This window comes from Myotis myotis, unplaced genomic scaffold (genome assembly GCF_014108235.1).
Source record: "Myotis myotis isolate mMyoMyo1 unplaced genomic scaffold, mMyoMyo1.p scaffold_m19_p_14, whole genome shotgun sequence".
In the NCBI taxonomy this organism is placed as follows: domain Eukaryota; kingdom Metazoa; phylum Chordata; class Mammalia; order Chiroptera; family Vespertilionidae; genus Myotis; species Myotis myotis.
The window spans coordinates 28,938,190-28,960,059 of NW_023416318.1; the positions used below are offsets into that span (position 1 = coordinate 28,938,190).

General features: G+C 42.9%; 1 protein-coding gene across 1 annotated transcript in view; it reads left to right on the plus strand.

Annotated features, from left to right (window-relative positions):
• The window catches only part of FSHR (follicle stimulating hormone receptor), a 134,436-nt gene extending 118,227 nt beyond the window's left edge, over window positions 1–16,209 (plus strand). Inside the window, exons 7-10 of the mRNA XM_036335533.1 lie at window positions 1,976–2,044; window positions 2,156–2,230; window positions 10,195–10,380; window positions 14,976–16,209. Of these exons, the coding sequence (XP_036191426.1) occupies window positions 1,976–2,044; window positions 2,156–2,230; window positions 10,195–10,380; window positions 14,976–16,209 (1,564 nt within the window). The remainder of the gene's footprint in view (window positions 1–1,975; window positions 2,045–2,155; window positions 2,231–10,194; window positions 10,381–14,975) is intronic.
• The last annotated feature ends 5,661 nt before the right edge of the window (window positions 16,210–21,870 follow it).

A 21,870-nucleotide genomic window follows, 5' to 3' on the forward strand; every position in this document is an offset into this window, starting at 1 on the left:
TCTCTTAAGAGACTAAGAATGTAGTTAATAAATGTTGTCTTCTCTGTGTTAGTTGTTTGAGAGTCAACAGCCTAATGTAAACCCCAGGGTAGGAGTGCTGGACAGTTTGTTTTTTTGTACGATGATTCACTGTTGGCATAAAAAATAACACCACCACCATCACCACCCCATATAATGGTATCTGTTGATTGAGATAATACATAAAGACAAAAGGACTACTTTGAATATAATCATTCTTTTAAATTGGTCTGTGTATTATTTATTCATAGTGACATCCATTTGTAGGACATATGTGTTCAGAAAATAATATCTATTCTACAGAAAAACAGATGGAGCCCATTTGGATTTACACAGCCCTGTGTTAGATTAAAGGTCAGCCAACCATGGCCCATGAGCTAATGCTGGTTTCTACAAGTGAACATTTTGATGATAGAAGCAATTACATCTAACCTACATTAAGCCAAATGCTATCCCCATGGAAAGAAACAATTACTATTTTTAATAGTAAACTTATATCCCCCCCCCAAAAAAAAATGTACTCAATTATTACTATTATATTTTAAATTTGGTCAAAAATTTTGTGGAAATTATTTTATAAGTGAATATTATAATGTATCTATGTAGTAATCCCCATTTTGCCTCTTGGCCCACAAAACCTAACGTTTACTAACTGGCCCTTGACATAAAAAGTTTGCTGACTCCTGTGTTTGATCCAAAAACCCCTAGGGATCCCACAGGTAGGGGCAGCTGCTCCAGCAACTCTCACTCTCTGTGAGGGGCTGACAAAGAAGTCAGGAGGCTGGATGTGCCTGGGCCAGGCTTTCTCCTGGGTAGGGGATGGGCTGGCAGGATATGGGGGGAGGTGCATTGTTACTCCTAAACCATTAGAAGCCACCAATTGAATGCTAATGCTTTAAAAGATTTATCTTGCTCAGGTCTGGATTTTTCAGCTAAACTGGCTTCCAGGAAGAAGAAACAGATCATAGTTGTTCTCCTGTGATTTTCGGCGCCTTCTAGCCATCCAATGCAGTCTAGAAGCTAGCGTCCTGAGTATGCAGGAGCTTCTCTGGGCCAGCTTGTGAACAGTGTTATTTGTAAACCCACTAAGCCCCTCAGGGAAAAGAACCTGACAGCACATCAAAAGCAGGTGGTCAGAGGCTCTTTGGGCTAAGCTCTCCCGCCCTTGGATTTTAGTTTTGTCTCCAGATCCACCCAGGAACACAGCAATGCAGAGCTGATGGCCCAAGGTGTCCCTGGGTTCCCTGTCCAGGGAAATCTGCTCACTGACCTTCTTTGCACAGTCAGGATGCCTGTTCCATATACAGCCTCCTCCATGCTCACTCACACCACCTCGCCTCGCCACAACCCAGTCTCTGTAATTGATTTCTCTTCCTTTCTGGCTTAACCCAGAGCCACCTCCACAAACCTCCAATAACCAGGTCCCTGTGGGTTACAGGAGATGTTCAGGTTGTGTGACAGCTTAATTAGATCACTTTGTGATGACAGCCAGGCATGCTGCTGTGGGTGAGCATGGGTAAGAGGCTTAAGGCCTCAGAGAAAGGGGATACAAAATGTTCGCTGTCTTATAAACAATTGTTCAATCGTCGTTTGATTTCTGTCCTTCGGGAGGAGGATTTCCATCAGCTCCCCCATGGCATCATCTCTGCACGCAAATGATGTGTGCCAAGACCTTACAGGAGCCAGGCTGCTATGCCTAAGTGTGCCTTTTCAAAATCAAATTTCATTTATTTCTCTGAATAGGTAATACATGCACACAATGCGAATGTCAAACATTTCAAAAGGTTATGCGGTGATAAATCAGTCTCCCATCCACCCCATCCCCAAGACTTAGGGTGTCATTGTATTTCTGTCACTAACCTGCACTGTCTGACCTTGCCCCAGTGCTTCCAATTATGAAACCTTGTATTGTTTGCATCTGACATTATTGGTTTTTTCAATGGGCATTTTATTTCAGATGGCTGAGTAAGAATGGGATTGAAGAAATCCACAGCTGTGCATTCAATGGAACCCAACTAGATGAGCTGTAAGTAGACCTTGACTGTTCTTCCAGGCCATTGAGAGGAAATGGCTCTTAGAACAGTGATGTTTATGTGGCTTTGTGTTTCCCTTCTTCCTTCCTCCACTCCATCCCTAGGAATCTAAGTGACAACAACAATTTGGAAGAATTGCCTAATGATGTTTTCCAGGGAGCCTCTGGACCAGTCATTCTGTGAGTAGCTTGTCCCATTACCATGCACAAGAGATCAGCGTGTAAAAATAAGTTAGAAGTCAACTTTCTCCAATTCATAAAAGCTTCAAGATAGGGCTGGCAATCCAGGTCAATTTTGGTCTGTCATCTGCAAAATATAGGGACAATTTAGGGCTGGTCCACATTCTAACTTTCAGTGATTAACAACATTTAAGGAGCACTTACCAAGTCCCAATGTTTTAAAAGTGTAAGATGCCTTTTCTAATTTAATCCTTATAATAACCTCTGCAGTAGACCCTACTAGTCTCATTTTAGAGAAGGAAAAACTGGCTTCCCTGGAGGGGTTAACTAACTCATCCACAGTCGCACAAATTTTAGAGCAGGACTTTAACACCAAACTGGTCTGACTCAGTACAGACTTCTAACTACTCTGCCAGATTCCTCTTCCCTGGAAGGGAGAGCACATTCCTTCCTTATCCAAAATGCACAGAACTTTTCCTCACCCAGTGAGACACACACACACATCCATTTTTGAATCCTCGCTACCTCGATTCCAGATCTCCTGGGATTCATTCAGTGCCTTATAGTCCTGCATCAGCACCTTTGTCTCTATTATTGCTTCTACATCTCCCTCTCTCCCTCCAGGAGTGACTTTCCCTTATTCTCTTCTCATCTGCCTCTGCCCTTCCACAGGGTCATCCTAATTCCCACCTCTTCCCTCGGCCAACAGTGAATTCTTCCTTCTGTGACTCCCACAGCCTTCATGGCTGCAAGGACCAAAATCTGCAAGAGCTTTTAGAAAATGTGTTTTCCAGGGCTCTAAGCAAGACCTACTACACCTACTGATGAATTTACTATAGGAAGAAAGAAGGAACCCAGAAGGAAGGAGTCAGATGCGAGAAGAAATAATGAGAGAAAAAAAGATAAACACATGAATAAATCTAAAGGTTTTCTAGGTGGTCCTATATAGCTGTCTAAGGTCAGTGAGCATCTGGGAGCCACTCGTCTACCAGTATACCTCTTATTCAGCAGTCAGAATAATATACTATGTGTGGTTTCCTACCTATCACCTATCAACATCACTTTCATTTTCACCAAAAAGTTTATATTCATCTCTGGCTGGAACTTATGTATCTTCTAGGTTCTTTTCCCTATTGGGCTTAGTGTGTTTACAAATAACACTAGACCCTATAGCAGTGATGGCGAACCTATGACACCTCTGACACGCGAACTCATTTTTTTGGTTGATTTTTCTTTGTTAAATGGCATTTAAATATATAAAATAAATATCAAAAATATAAGTCTTTGTTTTACTATGGTTGCAAATATCAAAAAGTTTCTATATGTGACACGGCACCAGAGTTAAGTTAGGGTTTTTCACAATGCTGACACACCGAGCTCAAAAGGTTCGCCATCACTGCCCTATAGGGTGAAGCAGAAATTCATAAAATGGTTGATATTGATGACAAAGGATGTGTTGTAACCAGTACATGAGACTCTGCCTCTTTGAAGAAAAAAAGTTCAAAGAAATATAAGCAAAAGGAAGAAGTGTGAGCATGATGAAAGGGGAGGTGCCAGACAGACTACCTGGGTTTAAAGCCAGTTCCTTCCCCTCTGCAAGCCGTTATTTCCTCACCAAAATAAAGTGGCAAAAACTATATAATACCTTATTCCTAATACTATTGGAGGCTTAACAATACTATTTATGTACATAAATGTGTGTATGTGCATATTTATATATTCACTCATTGAACAGGTGGATATTAAGAACCAGCCCTGTGCCATACACCATATATAGTGCAGGAGACAAAAGAAAGCTCCTTCTCAAAGAAAGCTTATATTCTAATAATGGCCAGTCAGACCCTAACTAAGCATATAACAATACATCAGGCCATGATGCATGATATTAACACCAAATAGAAAAGAGCATAACAAATAAAGAGAGCCGGGCATAGTCCATGGGCCCAATTACACAAAGTGCTTAGAACTTGTAATGCTTAATTAATGTTTCCTATTCTTAGCGTACTCAGAAGATAAATACACTTAGAGAAAGTGCTCTGGACATATCTGACAACCAGAAAAGCAGTCTGTCAATTCACATAGCTAAAATTCCTAAGGTGCTTGAATGTTCCTAAATAGGTACCTCCCTCTGTTATGGCCGAACATACCTGTGATAGGAAGGATAGCTTTCCATATGTCACCTGTACCAGGTGCACTATTAAGTCATAGCACCTTCACCACTGACTGCTACCGAGAACATTCAAGTTGGACAGAATCCCCAACTAGCTCGCTATCCTGGGAAGTGACCCGCTAGAGATCAAACTACCACCATAAGCCACAGAGCTTGGACCAGAAACTAGGTCTTCTGCCTCACGTGCCATGTATTCCCACAATCTCATGTTACCTCAAGTACAGAAATATATCTAATTAGATAAGGCCCCTGCCATTGGCTGCGAACTAAAACAGAGGAGGGAATAATTATAAATACCAGGCTCCCAGCCCAAGAACATACACACAGCACAGAAGACTGTCTCCTGTGGCTGTACAAGCCGGTCCCAGGCTGAGGCACAGTGTGCGCAGTGTGTGCCCTCAGAGGGTCTGATGGAGAACACGTCGGAGGCCACCCGCTGCCTGACCACACGGCCGGCAAGAAATGGGATGTCACCACAACAGGCAGCTATGGAGGGTCCTCAAGTTACAGGCCCATTTTTCACCCTTTTTACCATAGGAACATACCTGGCCAAAAAGAAGTAAATGAAATTTACAGAAAATCCAAAGGAACTATGAGCACTTGCCATGACTTAAAAGGGTAGAGAATGATACTGCATTCCTCCGCCTTTCAATCTCAATGCATGAGCATATATATGCAAGATCCTGGCCAAGATCCCCGCCTATCCTATAGTAATTGCTAGTGTCCTTCTCCTCCCTTTAGAGGGAAGAAGATTGATCACCTTAACATCAAGGCTCCCATTCTGGGGCTTTTAGGTTAGTCCATAGATGTCTTTCCAGCCTCTCTGCTTGCTGACCTGGGACTATGGCCTTTCCCATCTTCTACTTGTGCAACCTGATGTGCCAACCCAAGCTAAACCCTGGCCTGGGAGCTACTTGGTAAGGTATGTGCAGAAGACCTGCCCACTCCAGGTGCTGTGGGTTGATGGGTAGGAGAAGGAGTGTGTACAGACTGCTCAGCCCACAGGAGATGCCACCCAGGCTAGTGCTGGGACTGTGCCTTGGGTCAGATTCCTCTCCCTGCCAATGAGACTGTGATATGGATATTTGCATGCAGGGGGTTTACTGGGAAGTGCTTGATGGAAGAAAACTCAGGCAAAGAGAGAAGTTGACAGCAATGCATTTGCAACAGAGGCCTCAGCTGATCCCACGGGGAGCTCTGGAGTTAAGATGGCCCTTCAAAGTTGTACTGGATTAAGGCAAGGGGCCAGTCCTCTTCATCAGCAGTTACAGGGTGCAGGCTGTCCCTGGGCAGGAGCCAAATCTTGGGTAAGTCAAACAAGGGCAATTCCCAAAGTAGAGCTCAGCTATGAGCCATCTCAGCAGTGAGATGGTGCACAACTGCCCTCAAGCAGTGGTTCTAAATTTGACCATACATCAGACTCACCCGGAGCGCTGGGGAAAGCCTTGAGAGCCGATCCCCACACCCAGAGTTTTTGATTCAGCAAGTCAGGACTAGGGGGGAGGACAGTTTGAGAAACTGCAGCTCTGAGAACTTCCCAGCTGACATTGCTGGTCCTCACAGCACAGAACCACTGCCTTTGCACCAATGCTGGGGCATGAGAAGCCTCGCCCTGTTTCTATACATTCTCTTCCATGAGCCAGCGGTGTGAATCTTCCTCCCCAACCGCAGGCATGTGCAAGGAATCCTAAGGGAGTTCAGGGGAGGGCACCCAAACAATAAGAACTCCTTTCCTGAAGGCAAAAATGTTAGTTGAGTGTAAAACAGGGAGCCTCTGGACACCCGAGGGTACAAGGGCGAGATGTTCCATTGCAAAGAGAAATAGATTCAGAGAAAGCCAGGGGCACACAGACAAGCTGCATCGGGTTTCAGAGGAGCAGCCTAGCATCCTGATTTCCCCCTCATGAGTCTTGACCTTGAATGCCAGTGGCCATTTGAGTTTTCACCTGATATTCTGCACTCACTCAAGTTTGTTTTCTTAAGCAATCAAGTAATTGCTGTTTCTTTAGGAAACAGTTTCCTGTGGGAAAATTTTAATGCATTGCCTTTGCAAGCTGGAGCCAGTACAATCATATTCTGATAGTTTATCAAATTGATTTGGCTATAGTTCAGATTCATTTGATAGTTGAGATTCAAACACTGAGTTATTTGTATAAGAAAGATTCTCTTCCATTACCAGTGTACCCACAGTCCTATAGACAGTAAATTGCCTTTTCATTCCGCCTGGGATCATGAAAGAGAGGTCTTCTAACCATCTGTCAGTGTAGTACACACCAGAAATGTGCTGGCACTTATGGAAATGATTGACCTATAATAACATCTTTGCTGGGAAAAATAGAAATTGTTCAAATCAAATTTGTGGCGCTAGCTATAACACACTTTATTAAACGGGGCACAGAGCACAATTTAACTCCTGCCTCTCCTGACTCAGCGTCTTATTACTGACTGCTGTCTCCCTCTCCACTTCACATCTCAAAATCAAGAATCCTAACAATGTTGAAACAGTTTAGGATTACTAAATCTCTTCAGCGCCAGCCATCATCCATGAATACTCCCATTGGTACATGTCAGGATTTAAATTCTCAAAACCAGTCACTGCCAAAACGTAGCATGTGCTGAAATGTCAACCAGAATGGCATCTTATGACTGCAGCCATTAAACCAACCAGGAAGACGAGGATTAAAAACACCAGCCCACCCAAGACTACCCCTGTCCCCTTGCCCAGCCCACCATCCCTATACATGTCAGCAATAAAGCAAACATTCTCAACTATTCATTGAGCATATTAGGCCTTACAGGTTATACATGTAGTAGATGTTGATTCAGTACCTACTATGTGCCTGATACTATGTTAGGTGTAGGGGATAAAGGGACTTAAGAACAAATAGTACCTGCACTGAAGTATCCTGTAGAGGGACAAATGTCACTGCCCAGAACAATAAGCTCTGCAGAAATTGTCACAGGTTATAGTAACATCGCAGGTGTCCAATAAATCTCTGTCATGTGATACAGTGACTTTTAACAGATGAAGTGACAGTGGGTGGGAAGGTGAGCTCTTAGCTTATGCCTAAACTTCTGCATCAGCCTTCGTCTCCTTCCTATCTTCAATCCTTTCTCCTTCTGACTCATTTAACAAGTATTTATGAGCACCTACTATGTGCCACGCTCAAGGTTCTCAAGACTAATCTTATAAAAGCACAGCTTTCAATAAGCCATTCTTCTGCTTATATAAATTCTAAACTCTGATACCTGGCTTTCAAGGTTCAAATCCCATCCTATGGTTCCCCCCTTTCATCCAGAATAATCTTGGTTGCCCAGAATAATCCTTCTGAAAACCTCTCACTGCCACACTTTGTGCTCTGGGCCTCTCAACAAGCCTACCTTATCCTATAATCATAATAACCTACTTCCATGAGATGTGAATAACTGATAATGTCTTATTTTGTTACTCCCCCAGGGATATTTGCATCCTAAGAGTGGGAAGTGCTTTTACACAGGAATTAAAACCTAACATTAGATTTCCAGGCCACATGGAAGAATCATAGCCAGGGAGTGGACTGTGTGTGTCTGTGTGCCCATGTGTTTGTATTTGTGTGTGTGTGTGTGTGTGAATATTATCTGTTGCTAAGTGTCAAATCACACTGAACAGTATCCTCTTATCTTTATCACTGCTGACATAAATTTCTATGAACTTTTCTTACTCCTTGGAGAAACCAGAGAAATATTTCTCTGCCAGTCCAAAATGTAGAAGTCTTGAAAGTTCCCATGTCTGCTAACTTCAGCAAGTATCCAGTAACCTTTAAGCAAACACATCTACAAACACTTTTATTTCCCAACCACCCAGGAACCACTTGTACTAAAGTCTTTTGCTTTATCAAACTCTTGAAGTGTCTACCAACCATTCCCTCCTTTCAACATCAACCAGGAGAAGATCTGGGTGCCAGGACTTTGACAAGATGCCTTAGTCTCATGGCAACAAAGCCACCTGGTGCAAATGACAGCAGCTCACAGATTCTGCAGCTGAAAAGGAGGAATCAGCTGACTCCAGAACACTGAGCAGACAGAAAGGCACCAGAGCTTCCCTAATAGGTTCCCAATCAAACACCAAGGCATTGGATTGCATTCACGTCAACCCACCCCACACATTATCCTATTTATTCTATCTCCTTGTAAACTGCGCAAGGTTGCTCCTTTCCTGGTGCCTTTGATGCTGTCAGTCACAAACAGCTGCCTGCTGCAGAAACACCCTTTTGCTGAGCTCCCTTTAAATCCAGATTTCCTCTCTCAGTCTATGTTGCATATTTCTTTTTTTTTAAATTGCTCCCCTGTAAGACTTGCTCCAGCCTCTCATTGTTATTATGATGCTGAGGCATCTCTGCTCTCAGACAAGTATCTATTGAGTAGATTTCATGAGCACAGCCATGTGCCAGATATGATGTAGCACACAAAAATATCTTAATAATCCCTGCTCTTAGAGCATCTGAAGTCTGGCCGAGGAGACAAAACAAATATACATGAAAAGTCAAACAATATGAAAGCATAGAAGAGATAATACAAGGTACACGATTCTTTGTAATTGCTAGAGGTTAGAAGACATCACAGTTGGCTGGGGTGATCTATTTATTCCCTTCCCCAATCCTTCAGTGTTACTCCCCAGCCTATCTTCAAACAAAACAACCATTTCCTGGGTGCTTGCAATGTGAAAGGCACTGTTTGGAAAGCAAGGAACCCTCTGCCCTCTAGGAGAGATAAAATGCAAATACAAAGAGCTACTTTATAAAGCAAAAGATAGTAAGTGGTGAGAGAAGCAGAAAGCATACAAACCTAATGCTATTGTGCTCCTCCTGGCTTTCAAGGAAAAATACTTCTACAACTGGTAAAAGTGATCGAGATGATGGAATCACAGAGACTTCAATGGGAGTATGCTTTGGTTTGCCACTGCTGCATAAAAACTACCCTAAAACTTAGTAGCTTAAATCGTTCCACTTTGCTCACAATTTTGTGTTTCAGAAATCTTGCTGTTTTGTCTCTGATCATGTGATGTGTGAGAGAGAAAGAGATTTATTAATTTATGGATAATAGCTGCTAGCCAAGTGCTGTCTTTTGCCCAGGAAGTTCTTCGTGTATTTTATTTAGCTCATTTAATTCTCACAACAACCTTCAGAGGTAGATATGATTATTATCATTCCTATTTTATAACTGAGGAAATTGAAACATGGAGAAGTGACATTTGAGCAAGGCCACAAATCTGAAAGGTAGAGGGGCAGGGTACATATGCAGGCAAGTCATTGCCATTTTGACTTTGTGCTGAGAGTGTCTCTACTACTCACCAGACTCCTCTTCCCCTTACAGTGTATTCTCTTCTCATCCTTTTCTGATATTTGGCCATAGATTCCACCCCAGCTTATCAGAACTATTTTTAAGCTGGTTTCACAGTGGGAAGGAGATTATCAGAATCCCTCACTTCTATGCAAATTTGTTGGTCTATTCTATAGACTATAGAAAGGGAGAGGGCTACATTTAAGCCCCAGATCAGCCAGGATGAAAGTATATTCAGAATTCAATGTGTCCTGTTACTTAAGTACTCCTACCACAAACACAAGGGTCAGGGCTTCTACTGAACCAAATTCCTGTTAACAGAATATTGATCTGACCGAGGTATGTTGGATGAATTGGAGTCTCCCTCCTCACCCATGTAAGAGGATCACTGCTGTGTCTGCTATTTTGCCTGTTAATGGAGCAGAAAATTTTAGACCCATGGTAATCAGGTTATGTTTACTTTTTCCCTTTTTAGAGATATTTCAAGAACCAGGATCCATTCCCTGCCTAGCTATGGCTTAGAAAATCTTAAGAAGCTGCGGGCCAGGTCGACTTACAACTTAAAAAAGCTTCCCAGTCTAGAAAAGCTTGTTGCACTCACGGAGGCCAGCCTCACCTACCCCAGCCACTGCTGTGCCTTTGCAAACTGGAGACAGAAAATGTGAGTCTTCTCCTGCCCACCCCTTGAGCCTTGCTTGGGAGTTCTCCAATGCAGAAGTTGGTCCACAACTTCTATGTACCTGTGGCATTAAGAGAATCCACTACAAGCGAGATCTTCCTGATGAAAGCCCTTAGACATATTCTAGATCAAAGCCTCAGTATTGTGGAGGGTTTTCAGTTTCTCTGAAAATGGGCTCACGGAAGAAGGCTACCCCCATGGTAGACTACCTACCAAATGTTAAATGAGGTAACATGAAAAACACCAAGTGTAGTGCCTAACGCATGGCTGATGCTAAATTAATATTTCTTCTCTTTTTCCTCTAAATATGGATTTATCCTTCAAGTCCCAACTCTTTGCCCCATAAGTGTCCCAGGAACCACCAAAGTCAACTTTGGAGGGAAGAAGCATAAAGACCACACCAGAGACTGATGCACACACATCCATGGCACATCCCAGCCACGCTAAACCTCTCTAATCCATCTTTGGCTTTTAGCACCTCACAGGGAGAACAAAGTTTGGGACATCTGTTCATTTGGCTTTCAAGTTTGGTCAGATTTAAAAAAGTGATCCCAATAGAGCCGTATCCTAGAAGATAACTGGACAAAGACAAAAAAATGAAATAATCATTGCCAGGATCTGGAGAGAGTGAAGAGGGAATACTGTGGAGCTTGCACATGTTCCAGACATTCAAAGGATCCACTGGAGATAGAATTATGGGATACCAGGAGTTCCCTGGGCTCTCACCCACCCCTGAACCGATACAATCCACAGCATGCACTACACGCAATCATGTGATGCCTTGTCACCACTCTTATATGGTAGCCCAGCACTGATACAGCTTTATGGTGCTGTTATTTCACTTTTTTGTAAATATATTTTATTGATTTTTTACAGAGAGGAAGGGAGAGAGATAGAGAGCTAGAAACATCGATGAGAAAGATCGATCAGCTGCATCCTGCACACCTCTTACTGGGGATGTGCCCGCAACCAAGGTACATGCCCTTGACCGGAATCGAACCTGGGACCTTTCAGTCCACAGGCCAACGCTGTATCCACTAAGCCAAACCGGTTACGGCGTTATTTCACTTTTTAATGCAGTGTCCTCTATTATGTATAATAGAGGACCTGCTCATGTAGACATATCTCCTGCTCAAAAGCAAAACAAAAAAAAACTACAAACAAAACATCTTAAAGTGGTTTTGAAGTAAATAGAGGTTCACCCTCAGACCCATCTGAAAGATTTTCAGGAAAGGGATCCCTTTTCAGAATTTGCATGCAAATTCACTGGGAAAAAATCCAGTACTGGACACTCCTCACCAATTAGCTCAAGGGCCAGGGAATTTCTTCCAAATGATTAAAATTCTTAAGGGCTTGGGCTGAGGCAGGAGGCTTGCCTCTTTTATATTCCACACAAGAGTTGTTCTAGCCAGGGCAAGAAATATACCAATTCACTGCCAAAATCCTGGAACTGAAGGCCTCTCGGGAGAAATCTCAAAGGATATTAAGATCACTGCAAGCACAGCACATGGTATGCTGTTGGGCCCCATGCCAATATGCCACAGGAATATATATTATCTACTGTGTTGCTCCTACTCCTCTGGTCTTGCCACCTGCTATAGTGTACATGTAGCCTCAGGGCTCTCCCAACCAGAAATCTCCAGGGTGGCCTTGCACTGTCCCATCACTGGGATCCTTCCCTGGTCCCTCCAGACCACTCAGTTCTCACCCTTTCTAGGTCCCTATGGTAACTTGCCATCAGAGCCCATCGGGTACAGCAAAGAAGAGGCCCATGCCTCTTCTAAAAAAAAATGCCAAAACAAAAGAAAATAGCTGTGGGTGTTTAGTCTTTAATTGACACATTTACACACACAAAAACAACGTAGTTATGCTATTCAGAAGATAACCACAGGATATTTTTAATGGTGTCATTTCATTGTATACCATATTAGGTGTAGTTTGGTAATGAGATTCGAGTTCAAAGTTGTAGGATGAAATTGTTCTTCCAGTCCTCATTTGGAAATGCCCAAAGTGTAAATATTAGGCCCTCATGACTGTGAGGTTTTGGTCAGTGGCCCTCCTGGCCTCTCACCGAAAGAATTTGTTAACCACACCCCTCATCTGTTACTGAACCAGTTAGTTCCTTGTCACAGTTATACTTAGCTTGCACCGTTATTTTGTTATTATTTAATTTCTCGCATATCTAGGCCTTTTCTTCACAGCTATCTTTTTAACTGATGCACAATGACATATGCCTCTAAGTGCCCACAGACGGCCTAGACCCCAGCATGATAGTAGCCACTATCATCTGTCTTCTTACTGCTGATACTTGCTGAGGGCTCACTGCCAGGCACTGTAATGCTTTGCACCTTTATCTCATTTAATTCTCACAAAGGTAACAGTGCTATTTCTATTCCTTTCCCACAGAGACAGAAACTGGGGCTCAGAGACAATAAAGAACTTAACTAGCACCAACCAAACTCAGATCCAAACCCTCTGGTCTATGTGTCTCCAAAGCTCAGGTTCTGGGCCACCCCACCATGCACTTCCCAAATCTCTGTTCATTGATTTATCAGGGTCTGAGAGTACCACTTTCTCAACTGACCCTAAACTGAATTTCCAACTCTCTGATTCTTAGAATTTGCAAAAAGACTGCAGGGGCAAGATGTTGTTTCCCTCGTTTCCATCTTTGTTTTTACTCTTTTCTCAGAGACATGCATTGTTTACCTTTTCTGCACTCATGTTGTTGGGTCACTTCTATTTGGGGAAATGAAAGTATAAATATTTAAAATATATTGGTAATGGTATCAACAGTAGGAATCTTCCCAGAATCCAACATCAGCCCCGGGAAGTGAAGGCTATCTCTAGATGGTTAAGCCAGATTTGTTCCAATGAACAGATTATAGTCTACAGGAACCAGATTACTTACTTTTTGTTCGTAGATTGTGTTGTCACTGATCCAATGACAGCGGTGACAGGGTTTGGGAGTCAGAAGTTAGAATAAAGACCACAGAGTATTCTCTTGCCCCCTCTATGCCTATCTCTGAGCTTGCATCGCCTTTCTTGTAAGATCTCTGACTAAAACAAAAGATTTTCTGTGCATTTTCAATTACATGTATGCTAACTGTGTAGCCCCCTTTGTGCCATCCATGACTGATGTGAGAAGCCCTATTACTCTCTAAAACAAAAGATGGCACAGTCTCTAACAACAACCAAAAGAGAGAGAGTCCTTTGGGCCAAGAGAAAATGATTTCCTGGCAAACCAACTCACTTCTCAGAAGAAGAAAAGAGAGGAAAGGATTCTCCCTAACAACCCTGCTCCTAGACATCAGGGGGGAGTCAGTCTTTGCAGTTTGGGACACTTGACTGCACTCACCCTTGACTTTCAAATGGTATTTCTACTTCCTCCACTCCCTCAGCCATTCTCTCCTTCTTATGAGGGTCTTTGAAGAATTTTAACACTCGCTTCCCGCTACATGAAACTATGTTAAGGTGTGAGAGAAAGGCAGTCATTTATGTTGCTGTGAGCTTGTCCCTTTGGGAGGGAGGGAGTTAGGGAACAGCATAGAGTTGGTGATTCTGATTATCAGCCAATACAAACTCAAAGTCCCCAGTTGCATCATAAAAGAGACCCAGTGTGAAACATCCCCATTCCTTTGAAGCCTTCACTTCAAAACAGAACTGTTACCCTCTCTGTCTCTACCTGTGCAATTCACCTGTCTGGGTAGAATATTTCTGACCTGGCTGTCATTCACATCACTTATGAAAGTCCCCCTATCTTGTTGACAAGGCCTCTTGTACATTTGGGTATAAAAGGAAAACTGAGACTGAAAAGTGAGCCCAAGAAGAGCCAGCTACCAGGAGATCACTTACAATCTTGGGATAAATCAGGGCCCCTTGCAACCTGCATTTGCTCTTTGGCGCATTCATTAGGGAACAATTTAATATGAGAGAGCCAGGTTTACTCTGTGGACAAATGCATGTCTGAAGCCTACTGTGGCCCCTGGAGAGTGAGATAATAATAGGAGCCTCAGTAACATTTCAAGCAAATTAGCAGGTCTCCCAATACCCAAGTATCAAGGAGCCAGGGACGGGGGCTGGCTGGGAACTAACCACAGACAGATCCTCCAATTTATGTAGACAAAAGAAGCAAGTATGTTCTAATTTGAGTCAGAAAACTGTCCAGCGACCTGAGTACAGAGTATAGGAATGGGAATAGACACTACTCGGGCATATTAAAAGATAGCTGAATGGAGATGGGGGAGGGAAGAAGTAGAGTTGATATGAAATCTGTAAATTATTTGCACTTAACAGCTAAGGCTTAGCTAGTCCCAGGCGCCTTCCTCCCCACATTCAGGTTGTGGCCAGATGGTTTCCCCAGTGGGCCATCTAACTCTAGGAATATATACACGAGTTGTTCTGCTCATTTACAGTAAGCAGCATTAACCCTTGATCTCAGCCTCAAGAGCAGACAGACTGGTAGAAAGGGGGGAAATCTCAGAAAGAAACCCCATCATCCCTACCCTATGCAAAGACAGTGATATATCTGCCATTTTGGATCCGGGATGCTGATTCTATTCCTTTGTGTATTTTTCTAGTTCTGAGCGTCATCCAATTTGCAACAAATCTATTTTAAGGCAAGAAGTTGATGGTATGACTCAGACTAGGGGTCAGAGAATCTCTTTGGCAGAAGACGATGAGTCCAGTTATGCCAAAGGATTTGACATGATGTACAGTGAATTTGACTATGGCTTATGCAGTGAAGTGGTTGATGTGACTTGCTCTCCTAAACCAGATGCATTCAATCCATGTGAAGATATCATGGGGTATGATATTCTCAGAATCTTGATATGGTTTATTAGCATCCTGGCCATCACTGGGAACATTGTGGTGCTGGTGATTCTGATTACCAGCCAATACAAACTCACAGTCCCCCGGTTCCTAATGTGCAACCTGGCCTTTGCCGATCTCTGCATTGGAATCTACCTGCTGCTCATAGCATCTGTCGATATCCACACCAAAAGCCAGTACCACAACTATGCCATTGACTGGCAGACTGGAGCAGGCTGTGACGCAGCCGGCTTTTTCACTGTCTTTGCCAGTGAGCTCTCAGTCTACACGCTAATAGCCATCACTCTAGAAAGATGGCACACCATCACCCATGCCATGCAGCTGGAATGCAGGGTGCAGCTCCGCCATGCTGCCAGTGTCATGCTGGGAGGCTGGATCTTCGCTTCTGCAGTCGCCCTCTTTCCCATCTTTGGCATCAGCAGCTACATGAAGGTGAGCATCTGCCTGCCCATGGATATTGACAGCCCCTTGTCACAGCTGTATGTTCTGTCCCTGCTTGTGCTCAATGTCCTGGCCTTTGTGGTGATCTGTGGCTGCTACATTCACATCTACCTCACAGTGAGGAACCCCAACATCGTGTCCTCCTCTAGTGATACCAAAATTGCCAAGCGCATGGCCGTGCTCATCTTCACAGACTTCCTCTGCATGGCGCCCATCTCCTTCTTTGCCATCTCTGCCTCCCTCAAAGTGCCCCTCATCACCGTGTCCAAGTCAAAGATCCTCCTGGTCCTGTTCTACCCCATCAACTCCTGTGCAAACCCTTTCCTCTATGCCATCTTCACCAAGAACTTCCGCAGGGATTTCTTCATTCTGCTGAGCAAGTTCGGCTGCTGTGAAATGCAAGCCCAGATTTACAGGACAGAAAACTCATCCAGTGCCCACAACTCGCATCCAAGGAATGGCCACTGCCCTACAGTTCCCAGGGTCACCAATGGCTCCAATTACACACTTGTCCCTCTAAGCCATTTAGCCCAGAAATAAAACAATGTGTAAATATAACCAAGTGTGGAATGATAATTGTCTTGCCTCTGAAAACTATGCCATGGAATAGCTGACAGAGTGTTTCCACATACTTCATCTAACTTTATTTTCCTTGCTTACCTAACAGGTAAATTAGTTGGGAACTGTTAACTCCATATGATATATTAGGAAGCTGAAGTATTAATAACAATATTAATAATTAAAATAATACAATACTACAATATCACATTTCTTTTGCACTTTATAATGTTCACAGTGCTTTCATTCAGACCACCTCAACTGATCCCTATAAAAGTCCCATTAAATAGGCAGAACATGGGTTATTCTTGGAGTTTTTCAGATGAGGAAATCAAGGGGTTAAGTGACTCAAAGGGTTAAGTGACTTGTTCAAAATTGCTTGGCTTGTAAGAGGTAGAGCCAGGATTGGGTGTTCTGACAACCAGAAAACTTCCAAAAGCAGCAGCACAATATTCATTCATTCATTCATTCATTCAACAAATATGTATGGAAAACTCACATGATGGCTTTGTAATGTGTCAAATTGGATAGGCTGAACTACATTTCCCAGAATTCCCTGCCTTATGTTTCCTACTAGGGTGGGCCACAAGGAGGATTCTTGGAAAAACAGGAGAACAGCAAGGATGAAGCAGCCATTTGGTCATTCATACAGTTTATTGCTGATCTGCTGATTCAGCTCATTGCAATGCAGCAGTATCTGGGCCAGCAATTGCTCCACCTTACCCTGGATCCTCCTTCAAGTTCTCTGACTCCTGGACTAGGTTCTATATTCTACCAATTAGGGTTCAACTAAAGAAGCAGAACCAGTCATGCATGCACAGGTATATATAAGGTGTCCCCAAAAAAATGTATCTGCACTTTAAATAATTATAAAGGCAGTGTTTATTAAAATACATTTCATTGTCAAAAATGAGCTATGAGCTGTTAAAGTATGAATTGAGCCTATGTGTATAGACCTCCTAGCCTAGTGCTGACTGAATACTAGGAGATCTTGAATTCTAGCCACTTTTCATTTCCTTTAACAGCTGTTGCACCTCCTTCTCTTCCTCCTCATCCTTCTGGATTCCCCAGCCCCTCTTTCATCCTCATCATCTCTCCACCCTCCCCATAGCAAAGCTGCTCTCCTGCAGAGCTGTCACTTTGCAAGGGAAATGATAAATGATTCACACCACAGTGATAATAATCTCCTAAATTTCAATGGGCTTTACACATTCTAGAAGACTTTGACTTGCACTGGCTCATTAGATCCTTAAAATGTTCCTGTGAGGTAGAAGGATGCTCTTGTTATGAGAGAAGAAATCACATTTAGAGGTTTAGTGACCTATCCAGGGCCATGCAGCTAACAGGAGGCATAGCGAGATTAGAATTTAAGTTGCCTACTGTCCCCTTGCTGGAGGTACATAATAGTAGAGATACTGGAAACACCAGTATTAGCATGAATGAAGGGCAGTGGCCGTGTCAGACACCTCTGGCAGCAGGACTGGCCCAGCTACTGATGGCTACTGTGTTCTCACACAGCCAGTGAGAGAAAGGTCCTAGGGAAGCCAGGATGGTGCGATGTTAATCAGATGAACAAGGATAATGGAGCACAGTACGGCACTCAGGTGAGCAGGATTTTTATTAATTCCCTGCAACACCATTTCTCCTCCTGATCCTAAGAGGGCCACCCTGGCTGGCCTGCAGCTGAGCTCAGCAGAAGCCAGGGGGAGAGTAAAAGTCCATGAAGTGCACTCTAACCCAGGAGAGCCCTAAGTCACAGGTGAAACTTGGCCATGGGCCAAGGTCCATAAGAAGGAGTTTGAACACTCTAAGGTATTTCCTCAAGAAGGGCATAACCTTTGAGTGTATTTTTGCTCATCCCTGTAAGAGCCCATTTGTATGAAAAGTGGCCAGGGCCTTTCTCTGCCATCATCAGTCATCTCACAAATGAAACACTACGAGGTCAGAAGTGCCCTTAGACCTGCCCAAGACACCACTATGAGGCCCCACTTCGGCCATGCCCCACCCACAGCTAGGGAGTCCAGCAGCCACAAGGCCCAGGGGACAGAACCACCCAGCCTGCATTGAACATGCTGATACTTGTGGTCCCAAAATCTCCTGCCAAAATACTCAGGGTCTGCCTTGTCCTCCCTACAGTGAGCCACACCCCCGATGTGCACACCCCCAGGATCACTGTTTGCAGGGTGTTGATGGAGCCCAGAGGTGCAGCCCCCATGCATGCAGGATGGGATTAGAATGGAAAGAGAAGGGAGGAGCAGGGGGCCAGTACCTCCACTGGCACCCAGCCCTAAGTCCTACAGGTGTTCATGATGGTCTGCATGAGGAGTAGAGATGAATTGGTGCCCTCCTATCCCCACTACTGAGAAACTAGTCAAGGTTTCCCAGGCAGCTTTCCCCCCTAGATGAAGTACTACTTATTTTTAGACCAACCATACAAAGTTCATATAATAATCCTTCAATATACAAATTGCTATCACAATAGCATCCACATAGCAGTGAGGGGATGGGGTGCAGTGGGGAGAATGGCGGGGGAGAGGAAGGTTTGAAGGATTCCAAATGCTTTTCTTGCCCAAAGTCACTCTATAGCCTGTGAGAGCATGAGGAATCCCATCTCTGTGGGCCGATGGGCAGCCAGAGGCAGGAAACCCCAATGCTGGCATTGAGACAAACCAGGCACAGCAAGTCCCTCCAACATGCCACCTCCCCACCGTGGCAGCCTCCAGGTAAAGCCAGATCCAGTTAGGAGGTAACAGGAAGGTGGTTGTGACTTAAAAGGAGACTCATCCTTCTCATCACACCTTTGGGAACAGTTTTTCAGGGGCTGTTGAATCGAAAAGACCTAAAAATCAGCCTATTCCTTCTCAGTTCACAGGCCAGTATTGTCACTTTCATTTGGGATACATCCATGTCGACCCTGCTCTGTCCTCAGAGAATTCCACCACATTATAAAACCCCAGGCAAAAGGGTATTTATTAAAACCTCTGTCTCCGCCTCCTTCCCCAGTTCTGCACCTTCATGGTAACTTCAGCATCCACATGGATCCCCAGCCTAGACCTCAGCTTCACAATTCTTTGACTTACTCATTCCCAGTGCCTTACACCTTCATGGACTTTGGTAACATGCGGCCTGATCTTATAATTTCCAGAAATTGTCCCATCCCAGAGGTTTTCCCCTTCAAAAATCTGCTCCCTGGCTCCCTCACTATTCTATCACCTTTCTCAATGCAACCTTTTCTCCTGTAACCTGCCTGTCTTTCAGGCTGTCATGCCTTTGCACTTGCTATGCCACCTACCTAGAAGACCCGCCCTGTATCCGCCTGCCTAATAAGCCCACCTCATCTATAAAAACTCAAAAACTCAGCTCAGCCCAGCTGGCATGGCTCAATAGTTGAGCGTTGACCTTTGATCCAGGAAGTCACAGTTCTATTCCCAGTCAGGTCAGGGCACAAACCCTGATTGCAGCTCCATCCCCAGTAGGGGGCAAGCGGGAGGCAGCCAATCAATGATTCTCTCTCATCATTGATGTTTCTATCTGCCTCTCCCTTACTCTCTGAAATCAATAAACAATATATTTTTTTAAAAACTCAGCTCAAACAACAATTTTCATTTAACATATGTTAATTAAGCACCCACTCAGGAGCCAGTACTGTGCTAGGCAGCAGGATTATAAAAATGAGTAAAATGTCTTCATTTCCCTGTAGAGACTAGCTCAGGAAACAGACCAGGGAACATATAATTCCATCTGTGTGGGAATTCGTCACAACTAGACCTACCTTACAAGAAATGCCAAAGGCATTCTTCAAGAGGAAATAAAAAGATGCTAATTAACATCATAAAAACACGGGCATGTATGTGTGTAAAACTCACTGGTGATGGTAAATACATAGCCAAAGTCAGATTCTCTAGCATTGTTATGGTGGTGCATAGTTTACTTAAAATTAGTTTAAAAGTTAAAAAAAAATGTATTAAAAATAATGGCAAATATATGGTGACAGAAGATGATATGACTTTGGGGGTGAGCACACAATGCAATATATAGATCATGTATCACAGAAATGTATACTTGAAACCTATATGATCTTATTAACCAATAAAAAATAAAAATAATAACTACAATAATTTTTATTGGACACACAATATAAAAACATATAAATTATAACATCAATAACCTAAAATGTAATGGGGAGAGAAGTATAATGTTTCTATATGCTAAGGAAGTTAAGCTGTTATCAGCTTAAAATAAGATGTTACAAAAATAAGATATTTTATGTAAGCCTCATGGTAACCACAAAGGGAAAACCTGCAGGAGACACAATGGATTATGATAAAGTAGTCAAAGCAGAACACTACAAGTCAAGGAGCAAGGAACAAAGGTTCTATAGAACAGTCAGAAAACAATAAACAAAATGTCAATAGTAAGTCCTTACAACCAATAATTACTTTAAACACAAAAAAAAATAAATTCTCCAAAAGAATGGCTAAATGGATTTTTTTAAAGATCCAACAATATGCTGCTTACAAGAGATTCACATTAACTTTGAGGATACACACCAACTGAGAGTGAAGGGATGCAAAAAAAGGTTTTTCAGGTAAATGGCAACCCAAAGAAAGAAGTAACTATATTCACAAGAGACAAAATACACTAAGCTGAAAAGGGTCAAAAGAGACATCGAAGGGCATTTCAAAGGGGTCAATCCATCAAGGATATATAACAATTGTAAATATTTATGTACTCAACAGCTTAGCACCTAAATATGTAAAGCCAATAATAACAGAATATTCTCAATACATTTCTCTGACAAAGGATTCATGTCCAGAATAAAAGAACTCCTACAAATGAACAATAAAAAGATAAACAATCCAATAAATAAGAGGAAAACAGTAAAGGATATCAAAGAATTTTTTTAAAATACATCATAAAAAAATATGTACATAGTAGCCTTATTCATAAAAACCAAAAACATTTCCAAATGCAAATGTACATCAAAGGTGAATGGATAAATAAATTTTGGTATATTCAAATAATGGAATATTACTCAGCCGTAGAAATACTATACCATACACTGATGAATCTCAAAAACATTACATGAAGTTAATGAAGCCAGACACAAAAGACCAAATTCCATATGATTCCATTTATATGAAGTTTAAGAATAAGCAAAATGAATGTGTGGTGACTGAAGTCCAAAATGCTTGTCTTGGGGTAAGGTTTTGACTGAAAGTGGTACTTTGAATAGTGATGGAAGCAGTCTGTTTTGTGTGGTGGTTACACAGATGTCATTACTATGAAATGTTGTATGCCTCAAAATATCTGTATTTCAACCTCACATTTAAATAATAGTCTTGCTCATTATAAAATTCTAATTTTCTTCAACACTTTGAAGATATTGATTCACTGCTTTCCCATATCAAGTACAGCTGTTGATTAAACATATCCTAGATAAGAAAAGCCTAATATGCAAATTGTCCCCTCGACCAGGAGTTCAACCACTCGCTATGACGTGCACTAACCACCAGGGAGTGGCATGGAACATGGTGGCATCACCGATGCGCTGTGACCTTTCACCGGCTACCTGGGGGCAGGGGTGATGGGGACAGAGGTGTGGTGAGAATGCAGGGTGTCTCCCGAGCTCGCTCTCACTCC